This window comes from Adiantum capillus-veneris, chromosome 21 (assembly GCF_014529385.1).
Source record: "Adiantum capillus-veneris isolate H3 chromosome 21, ASM1452938v2, whole genome shotgun sequence".
In the NCBI taxonomy this organism is placed as follows: domain Eukaryota; kingdom Viridiplantae; phylum Streptophyta; class Polypodiopsida; order Polypodiales; family Pteridaceae; genus Adiantum; species Adiantum capillus-veneris.
The window spans coordinates 132,943,326-132,953,979 of record NC_140951.1 but is presented as its reverse complement, the minus strand read 5'-3'; the positions used below and the strand labels follow the sequence as shown (position 1 = coordinate 132,953,979).

The window sequence follows — 10,654 nt, the reverse complement described above, 5'->3', positions numbered from 1 at the left end:
TGATAGTGATGTGTGTGAACACACTTACAACCGTTAGGACACTTTTTCCCTCACTAAGGTCCACCCCCCCCCTCGCCCCCGTACATTGTATATATGCCCATTCCTCTAGGGCTACCTTATCTTTCTATTTGTGCACTAGCAATATACTCTCTGCTATGTGCCTTGAGTTTATTCATCTTCTCCAAGCTGTGTGTGCATCCTTGCAACCCTAATTCCAACACCTATGAGGATGATTGCCTATTGATGATACATGGATATTGTACGTTTGGCTATAGCATAATGATTTAGTGCATATTTAATTAGTATTAAATAAGGGTAAAGTCTGATGTGTGTGTGTTGCTATTTTTAAACTTATACTTTTATACAAAAGAACATAACAGTTCAAAAGACAACTGGCTTTAGACAAAAGACAATGATTAGCACAAAAACAACTCAATATTTGATTCATTTTTGTGCATCATAGTGAGATATCATTCTAGTGTTTTGTATATAAGATAGTCAAGAACAACTTATTTTGAAGTGAAAGAGACCAGGTTCGACAATGATGGACAACAACTAAGCCAAAAAGATCCTAAGTAAAGATAAAGTCCTCACCTGCATCCATATAAACAAAACAACAGATTTGTTAGCTTTGAATGTGTATTACACATGCCAACGAACCTATCAGTTGTTATTTATATCCTACTTAAAACCTTTTTAAATTATACCTACCATCCATGTAGCAACAAGTAACCATTCTCTCAATAGTAAGCCACATGTGTGTGTGTGTGTGTGTGTGTGTGTGTGCGTGTGTGTGTGTGTGTGTGAGAGAGAGAGAGAGAGAGAGAGAGAGAGAGAGAGAGAGAGAGCGCTAGCTTTTTTGAGATTATAATTTCACGCTAAATGTTAGACAAAGAAACTTATTTTGAAAATATAATTTCATGTTAAATATTGTAGCTTTCTTGGGATGACAATCGTACACTAGATGTTTAACTAAGCATGTTCACATTTATTTGCACAAGAAGATATATCTCCTACAAGCGTCCATATAAGGGAGAGAGCAACCTTAATTTGACATGCAATATTGAAAAAGCATTTTCTTTCTTTTGTGCAAATTTAATTTCCAAGAAATGGTAAGATATTTAATTTGAACATTTCTAAACATTGAACTTTAGGACAAGCATGAAGGCCTCATATGATAAAAAAAAACATTGGGATGAACTTGGGATAATGTGGAAGTAGGGTTTCTTTGTGCCAATTTTTCTACTTGTTTTGTAGTATTTTGGTGTACACACTTTTTAATTTTCCCTTTTTAATGGTGAGTTACCCTTCAAATCAGTCATCCATAGTTAGCCCTACATGCCTTTTGGATCCTCAATTCTTTTAACTTACAAGATGTAGACTAGTAATTTCTTAAATACGTTAAATTTTATTGGTGAGTTACCCTTCAATAGTTAGCCCTACATGCCTCGGGACTCCTCATTTCTTGTAACTCACAAGGTATAGATTAGTAATTATTTAAAATACGTTTTGACAATTTTTTTATTATACAAAGTCATATATCAATATATTAAGGTAAAACTTTTTAAGATATACATTTGCCATGCTCAATTGATACATCAAATCAAATTTTAACATCTTATAAAAATATGTATAAATGTACAATTTAGTAGACATCACAAGCCAAATTTTATACTACAAATATTTGCAAGAATACCAGAAAATTTAATAGTGCACAAGATAACAAACAAAAGTATGGTGGAGAGTTGTCATAGTGCCTCTCCAAAATTGTAAGAATGGAAGCCATGCATTGCCCTATAGTCAAGTGCATATTTGCTCCTACTACATGGGCATGTAATTCAAGAACAAAGCGACATGACCTACCGTTCCTACAACACAAGAATGTAATTCAAGAACAAAGCGATATGACTTGTCATCCAAAGACTTTAAAAACTTCTCCCCTTTTAACAATACCTCTACAACCCATCCACTTGTGAGGAAAAGGTTGCAAAGTCACAAAACCAATTTGTTGGTATTTTTAATGTGAAAATCTCATCTCATAACGTAAGATTCTCTTTGTTTAGCATTATGTATCTAAAGTTTGTGTTTCATGGTTTTTCTAGCCCTCATGCACAAAATGACGATGGATTTGCATGGTGTACAAATGATAATTTGGACTTGTTGGAGGAGCCTTACGAGACTCAAAAGGCACCGCCCATTGCATCCTTGTATTGCAAATCTTTCGTCTTTACTCACCGAGTTTTCTTCATGAAGGAGCCATTATTTATGCTAGAGCTATTGCTATTTGAGAGAGTTCCACGGGCTCAACACTTGCATGCTAATTGCACCTGCGTGCACAACAAAACCAAGTCAATGGTAACCTCTAGCCATTTTGTGCAGTGTGTTATGCTGTGCAAGATGTTATGGCAAATAACCATGTGCAACTTGAGATGTCCCAAAAAGCCAAAAAGGTACTCTAATTTTACGACACCCGTTATGCATTGCACATGGGGATGTCTCCTCATGCTGGGCTAATCAAGTAAAAATACACTGAACTAGAGTCTAGGCCTAAAGGGTGAACCATTTCCAAACTCTCTGCTAATAACCCCCATAATCTAGTGTCCAGCGTACACGTGGCAAGAATTTACTCCGGCATTGCTGTATTACTCGTCATTGTATGAAGGTGAAGCGCTCGCGTACGACTGGATCTGCTCCAACAACAAGTAAGCCTGTTTCTCAGCGAGGCGCGCGCGCGCGCGCGCACACACACACACACACACACACACACAGAGAGAGAGAGAGAGAGAGAGAGAGAGAGAGAGAGAGAGAGAGAGAGAGAGACGCTCGTGCTCAAATTCAAAGCAGCAGCTCCGATGTGGGTGGTTGCTAAGACTTCACAGTGCATCTACTTCTCAATAAGCTGTCTAGCTCTGTATGGATTTGGGTTCCTCCTCTGGTTGATGACTCGATTCTCTCTTTTAAATCGCTACATTCTGTTTGTTCACATCAAGAGCATTGTAATCTAATTCTAGTGCTGCACACTTGGGAGATGGCGACAACATTTCCGGACAGATGAGCATGGTGGCGCCTGTAATAAAGTAGACTCGCTTGTGGGATGTTGACAGATTTTTTTTTGGCCGCAACAGCTTCCAGTTTCCTGTACAACATTTGCGTTTGTGTTTAATATTGACTCCTGTTTCACATGAATAAGAAGGGCATGGGATTATCATCTTTTTAACTGTATAGTTTCCAATTTGACAACCTGATTTCGACAGATGTAGTGGCTGTGGATGTCCATTATTGGCCCTCTATACATCACCTCTTTCGTAGACAGTGTACGAATATCGTCAACTGTTGCCTGGTTTGTAGTAGCTTCCAGTTTTCTATTAATCAGGCTGTCCCCATGATGTTTGTGATGCAAGATGCAAGCAATGTAGAGTAAGTACAAGTTGATTTTTAAGGACTAATTTCTAGTTTACTGCTGCAGAGCCTTCAATTTGAAAACCTAATTTTGACAAACACAGTGGGCATGGAGGTACATCAGCTGGCCCCCAATAGAAGGCCCTTCAAAATAGTCTAGAAATAGTAGCAACTGCTGCTTATTGGACGAACACTTTTCCATGGCTGCTGGTGACAGTTGGGAATGCCAGCAGACTGAGACATTACCGTTGCTAATGAATCCCGACTTCACAGCACGCAGTGACCATGTTTTGAATATTGCAGAAGAAACAGAGGAACCGTCCCAGATTAGTGATAATACAAACACATCATTGCCATCACTGCCACACAACGAAACCATAATTTCATTGAATCCACCAAGTGCTGTATCAACAGACCAACGTTCCTCAGGTTCTGTTTCTACACGGTCATTAAGCCCTCAAGTTTCTGAAATGCACCGTGGCGACACCAGTTTTGAGTCGCGACAGAGAAGTAGCCCTTTAAATTCGGGCTTATGGATTTCAATTGAGCTCACAATTACTCTGAGTCAGATCATTGCCTCCATTATTGTGTTATCGCTTTCAAGGGATGAGAAACCAAAATCACCCCTTTCTGTATGGGTGCTTGGCTATGCAGCAGGTTGTTTAGCAACTCTTCCTCTTTTATACTGGAGGTATTCACATCACTATTCTCGTCAAAGTGAGCAGAATACCCAGAATGCAATGCCTATAATGGCTTCTCCAAATGACTGGAGTTTACCTCAAAGCACTTTCCCGTCAACTCGTGGAACTTTATCACAAGATAGCGACTCCAACCGGCTTCTTTCTTTGGCAAGGGGCCATCGCTTTTCAGCTGGTGGGGATTCAAGGTATGGATTCAGTAGCACTGGCTAGTTTTGTTTTTCTTCATGTGGTTTAGTTTTGAATATTTGCAGAATGATTGAAAGTTCTGTGTTAGGAAGTATGAGCCTTGTGGAAACAAATCATCAATATCCTAGTTTTGTGTTGTGTGGATCAGTACGAATGATTGTCTTTTTGGTTAAAGTATTTTTTCTCAGGGGCTTGTAGCTCATTGAACATTCCAGTAAAGGGTTTGCATTCTTTCAGCTGGTTTGTAGGGTACAGGAGTACACAAGCAGTGTCTTTGGTGTAAACAGCTTTGGAGAAAGTTGAGGCTTGCATTTCTATAAGGAGCATTCATTGATTCTCTTTTTCCTAGATTCATTTGTTTGTGTCAATGTGGTGCAACATCTCATCCTTTGGCTTTGAAGTGATGTATAATAAATTTGCGTTACTTTCCATGTATATGAAGGACCAGGTAGTGCTTATGTCTCATGCGTCAAATGAAAGTTTGTTTTGAATCTCAATCTTTACAACCATTATGCTCTAGTATTTATGGCGTATGCCCTATCTTTTGTGGTGCATATGCCCAGGCTTCATTATGGCTGAGTCTGCCCAACTCAGTACGCTGCACTTTGTGTTGATGTATGCTCATGTGTGCGCCTGTGGTGTGTGTTGTGTTGGGAGCATATGTTAGTACCTAATTCTACACCCACTATTGGGCCGTGACGACGTTAGTGGGGATGTCGTGGTATTTAGTCAATACTATGCATGATGGAGCCGATGGTTATATTGTCTTGTGGGTGACTACCATGGGTCTATACCTTGCACTCCTTTAAGGGTGAATTTGGGCTTATCCTGGATTCATCTAGGTATGTACTCTAGTATCTATGGCATCAAATTTGCAGCAATGTGTATTTGAATGCTTCAACAACCAGTTTAAGAGTTTGTAGAGAGGCAATGCATGTGGGCACCTTAAAGGCACATGATGTGAAGGGTGCTAATGGATTGAGATCTTTATTGTGAACTTTAAGTTGGGCATCTCATGCTTCCAATTCTTCTTAGAACTATCTCGATAAATTATCTTGTTATAGAAGGAACTTTCAAAAGGGAGATTTCCAGAATTCATTTCTGGGATGTGCACATAGGTGTGCTTGTTACTGTCACTAGAAACATGGTCTGAATTGGGTGCTGGGTACTTTTGTGGAAGTACATTTGTGCACATCTACACTTTTCAATGAACAGGGTTGTGTCGGTTTTGCAAGAGTCATACGATGGTTTCCTTCTGCAGGATGATGGACATACACTTCGAAAGATTCAAGACTGCTTTAGATTGCTTTTTTGCGGTCTGGTTTGTTGTGGGCAATATATGGATATTTGGAGGGCATTCATCTTCGCGGGAAGCGCCTAACCTGTACAGGTGTTGTGACTTGTATTTGGCACAGTAGTTTTTGCCTCAAAGATGGATTTCTATGCTTCTTATTCACAATACTTTTGGCTATCTTGTAGGCTTTGTATTGTGTTCCTCACATTCAGCTGCATAGGGTATGCAATGCCCTTTATTATCTGTGCAACCATATGCTGCTGTTTACCGTGTGTAATCACAGTGCTAGGTTTTCGGGAAGATCAAGAACAAACAAAGGGTGCTGATCCTGAGGTTATTGAGGCACTTCCTATTTACAAGTTCAAACGAAAGAATGCAGGCGGGGGTAAAGGAAGCAAAGATCCTAATGATTCTGACAGTGAAAATTTTGGAGAAGGGGGTATTGTTGCTCTAGGGACTAGTCAAGAGCGCCTGCTCTCAGCTGAAGATGCGGTATATATTTGCCACTGATCCAGACCACTTTATTTCCCTTTGCCTAGTCTCTTGTGTGTGAGTGATAGAGAAAAATAAGACGAAATTAAGTGGTTATTTATGTATGTAAAAGCCCTTAAAGACCTAAGAGACCAAAAATTATGTTGTTGTCATATGATTTAATGTCTAATACAAACAAATGTAGAGAAGCAAGTGAATCAATAGAGCCAGCTGGTAGCATGCCTCCCAAAACCTGACTTCCCAAGTAGGCTGTCACTATAGGTATTATCACAACTCTTAGGGCCATTGCATAATTTCATCAATCTCCTCCTATGTCAAGACACTCATAGGAGCTGCTCCATGCCTCCCAAAGAGTGTCGGCGTTACTCTAGCAAGAAAAGCCGAAGGCATTTCTGATCAGTGTAATCCATCACGAGACAGTCAAATGGTCCACATAATACACTCGGCTTTGACGTATTGAACGCTTCTCTGTCTCTAGCTCTAAGTTGCGTGGCTGGCATATCTGCTGCTCCATTGTACCGAAGTATATCTACCTGAGTATATCTGCATCAGCTAATGGGAAGAGGCATGAAGATTTCCTAGAAATAGATGGAAGTCCATCCGAAAGGTGTGAATCCATGTATCTTGGCCGTACAATAAATCCATCCTCGGTAACAAGAAGAAAATGCTCTTTGCCATGTTTGCCCCAAGTGCTTAGGAGGAGTTACCAATGTTGTCTTCGGATCAATCCATGTGAGCTCCTGTCTGAAATTACTGAAAGGGTGGCAATCTGTTAATGCAACGGAAAACTAAAACCAATCTGACATCTGTGCATATTAACATCTAGAGTCTCCCACCATGCCTAGTCGTTGAGATGACTTGAGGGCCAATCTGGCATAACGATGACTTGGATCCCAGTTCCGCGCTAACAACTTTATGTGGCACTGGGGCCTCCATAGTTCTGGATCCATCATACATCTGGTAAGAACAACGGTGATGGTCTACATTAGGTCACCAAATTTGTACCTTAGACAATAAGTGGATGCACAGCGTATAGGTGAAGAGAGAGAGAGAGAGAGAGAGAGAGAGAGAGAGAGAGAGAGAGAGAGAGAGAGAGAGAGAGAGAGAGAGAGAGAGAGAGAGAGAGAGAGAGAGAGAGAGAGAGAGAGAGAGATGATATGAAATGAAATGAAATGTTATATTGACGTCTTCAAAAGGCCAAAGTGACCTATGAGACCAGAAAGTTACAATGTGGTGGATCTGATACAAAGTCAGAGTACAAAATGACAAAATAAAATACCATGGAATCCTAAACTGCTAGGTGTGAATAAGCAGCTAAACAACTAGCTGGGATAGCTAGATCACAGGAGATCCAGCATCGGTCGCTGGCGGATCTCATCAATCTCCTCCATGGTCAGTAGTCTGACCGGGTGTCACCAGCGTGTGACTACTATCTATCCTTTTTGTTGATTTCTTTCTTATTATCTATTTACTTTCACTTTTTGGAAACACCCCTCGGGAAATCTAACTGCCCTGCATTGCATAGCTAGTGTGGAACTGTCCAGAGGGAGTCCAGGCCTGAGGGCAAGAGAGCACTAAGGTTGGACAAGGACTATGGTTAGCCAAGTGGGGTCATTGACTAGCCAAAGTGGAATCCTTTGCTACAGAGGCTACATTTCAGTTCTGGATGTGGCCGCAGTGTACAAAGAGGGTCGGATGACCTAGAAAGATACAATGGCAGCATCTCCTAAAATTTAGGGAACTGCTATTTTGGGACCTGAAAATGTGTTGACGTCATTACCTCCGGAATGACAAGGGGAACATTTTCTTACTCTGTCGTGAAGTCAACTGGGCAACCGGTTGGGAGATTTTTAGGCGGCAACCCCGAAACGGGAAAATACTTGTAAATGTGCCAAGTGGCACCTTCTGGTGCACTTGCCTCATGCATCAAGAAGTGGCGCTGAATTTAGGAGGAGGAGAGCCTCATTTTCAGATTTGTCACAGGTTAAGAGCTATGGAGTGCTTGCTTTCCCTCTTATGCACAGTGCGGTGCCAGGAGTGATGCCCTGCACGCTACGCACTGCCCTCTCTCTCCCCTTTGGCAGTATGTTATGCCCCTCAAGTGGGCTCTTCATTTGACCAATGTACAGTTGTGTGGGTTCATGCGCGATTGCCGAGGCAAGAGCCTCTTGCACAGGTACTAGATTAGGTAGCGGCTAATCCCCCCGCAGGTACAGGTGAATTCGGAGAGGTTTCACGCCAGAAATCTCGTCCGATTCAAAGGGCAAGTAGCTCTACAGGTGCGGGAGCTCGAGGACTTGCTACGAATGCGATCGGCACGCGAAACGGAGCCCGAAACAGTGAATTACAGCCTGCTGTGTATTTTTGCAGGTTTAGGGTTTTGGCCCTAAACGGACCCTAATACCCCCAGGAGGTTCGGGGACGCAAGGGGACCGCTGTACAGGTGATCTGGCGCATTTTCGGGGCTGAAAACACAGAATTCAGCGTGCTGCAGATTCTCGCCAGGTTTTGCAAAATGCCCGTATGCGACGGGAAAGTCGGCCAATGCGTGGGAATACTGACTGTGAAGGGTTCTAGTACAGTTATGCTGCCGAAATCGGGCTGGAATAGTGGAAATTCAGTCGAGTTTGTGCGGGGCAGCTTGTAGGGAACCACAACGTTTATTTCCCTCTTTTGAACAATAAAGAAATACCGAAAGGGGCGCCTAAGTTAGGGGCCAATCTGGTGTCCGTCTACTCATACAGGTGCAATCTAGCAGCCTGTATCCCTCTCCCCTTTGTTGTGTCTTGAAAGTACAGGTAAAATAGACGACTAATAATGGGTGAAAGCTAAATCAAGGTTTGAAGTAAAGTCTACTGCCCTTTTTGGATTGAACAGGCCGGTTACACCGGGCGTCGTGCATGTCGAGCCAAAGTGATGCGAATCCTCTGATGCAGCCTCCGTCGATGCTGTGTAGTCCTCCTCAGTCGTGGGCGTCTGGATCTCCCCAGCTCAGTCGCTCGGTCGATCAATATGCCTCTAGTGTAAAGTGACGAGCTTTGCTGTGGTAGTAACTCCTCCGGGTGTCCAGTGGCAGCTCTAAAGAAGTTTGTGATCTGTCTCTGAGACTTGCGAGCCTCTCCTCTCATCATGCTCTCTCTGTGTCTGTGCAGCTCGAGCAAAAACAAACCCAGGCATCTCTGATTCTCGTACCGCATGACTCTAGAGAATGGTCCAAATTCCCCTCTTAATAAGCAATGGAAGCGGCCTCGTATCTCGTAGTAGACGGGGCAATGGCATGTGTAGTGCAACTCTGTCTCAGGCTCGATGTCACACAGGGGGCATGTCTTGGCCTTCGCTGGTACTACGCTGTATCTCCCAGTCTCGATCCGCAGCTGGTGTGAAGATGTGCGTATCTGGCCAATAGCACATCGTATCCCATGAGAAGTGGGTGTCTATATGTATCTGGGCCTTGTCACAAAACCATCCTCCGTAAGCTGGAGGAGATGCTCTCTGTAGAAAGCCATCTTCGTGCCCAGCTCCTGTGCTGGCTGTATCCATGTCCTCTTGGTGTCTAGCTGAGTCAAGTCGAGCCGAATGAGCCTGGTGATCTCGGATTGTGTAAGAGTCAGAGAGGGCGCATCCAGTGAGTACTGGAAGGGAGGCAATCTCTCTATGCTAAACCCATGAGCCTGAAACCATGATGTCATCTCCCCATACCAGCATGCTGTATCTCCCTGCATGGCTAACTGTCGAGAAGACTCAAGTGCAAGGCGTGCATATCTGTCTTTGGGAAGTTCTCACATGCGGTGTATGAAGGAGATAGATCTGGTGAGCGCCTCAAACCACCAGTGGGGGGGCAGCTAGCTCTGCTCGTACAATAGCACGTGGTACTGAAGCCTTGGCTCTAATGAGCCGTGAGATCATAGAGACCAGAGGCTTCTCCATGTCCCCCCATCCATCACTGCAGCTTGTCCTCCCGTGATGATCCAATGAAGGTCCCCACATCTCAGCTCCATAAAGCAATGCAGAAGCCACCAAAGTGTCAAAGAGCCAGAGCTTCATCTGAGGCTCCTCAAACTGAACGTGTGAACACATCCTTTCCAATCTACCCAATGCTGCATGGGCTTTGGTCAATCTAGTCTCTGCGGCCCTCTTCAATGAAAATGCTGGCCCACTAAAAACCACTCCAAGGTAAGTGTAAGCATCTGTATACTCCACCTTCTCCTGGCCGTATGTGAAGGCGGGCGTTGACCTCGTGATCCACTGTGGGGTGGTATTAAATACCATGACCTTGGTTTTACCAAGGTTGACGGACAAACCACTTTCCTGGGCAAACCTATGCAAAGCATCCAAGTGACGTGCATCCCCTCCGGAGAGTCGGAGAGAGAGAGAGAGAGAGAGAGAGAGAGAGAGAGAGAGAGAGAGAGAGAGAGAGAGAGAGAGAGAGAGAGAGAGAGAGAGAGAGTTCCACCGAAAATCACTCTACGATTTGCAAGTAGGTGACGTGGCAGTTGGGATTGCTTTTTCGACGCCAGTTTTGAGAGCATTGACTAGCAGAGCTTTTTGGGGGGCCATGTTTTTAGCAGTGATTGCATTTGGA

At 43.3% G+C, this 10,654-nt stretch overlaps 1 protein-coding gene across 3 annotated transcripts in view; it reads left to right on the top strand.

The window, feature by feature from the left end:
• The first annotated feature begins 2,570 nt into the window (after positions 1 to 2,570).
• LOC147431756 (E3 ubiquitin-protein ligase At1g12760-like) overlaps positions 2,571 to 10,654 on the top strand; it is a 35,953-nt gene continuing 27,869 nt past the window's right edge. The window contains exons 1-4 of one of the 3 annotated variants that reach the window (XM_086494257.1): positions 2,571 to 2,702; positions 3,467 to 4,285; positions 5,548 to 5,676; positions 5,766 to 6,072. In XM_086494257.1, coding sequence (XP_086350383.1) covers positions 3,600 to 4,285; positions 5,548 to 5,676; positions 5,766 to 6,072 — 1,122 coding nt within the window. In that variant the 5' untranslated portion in view covers positions 2,571 to 2,702; positions 3,467 to 3,599. The other 2 variants (XM_086494256.1, XM_086494255.1) reach the window with 2 other exon arrangements.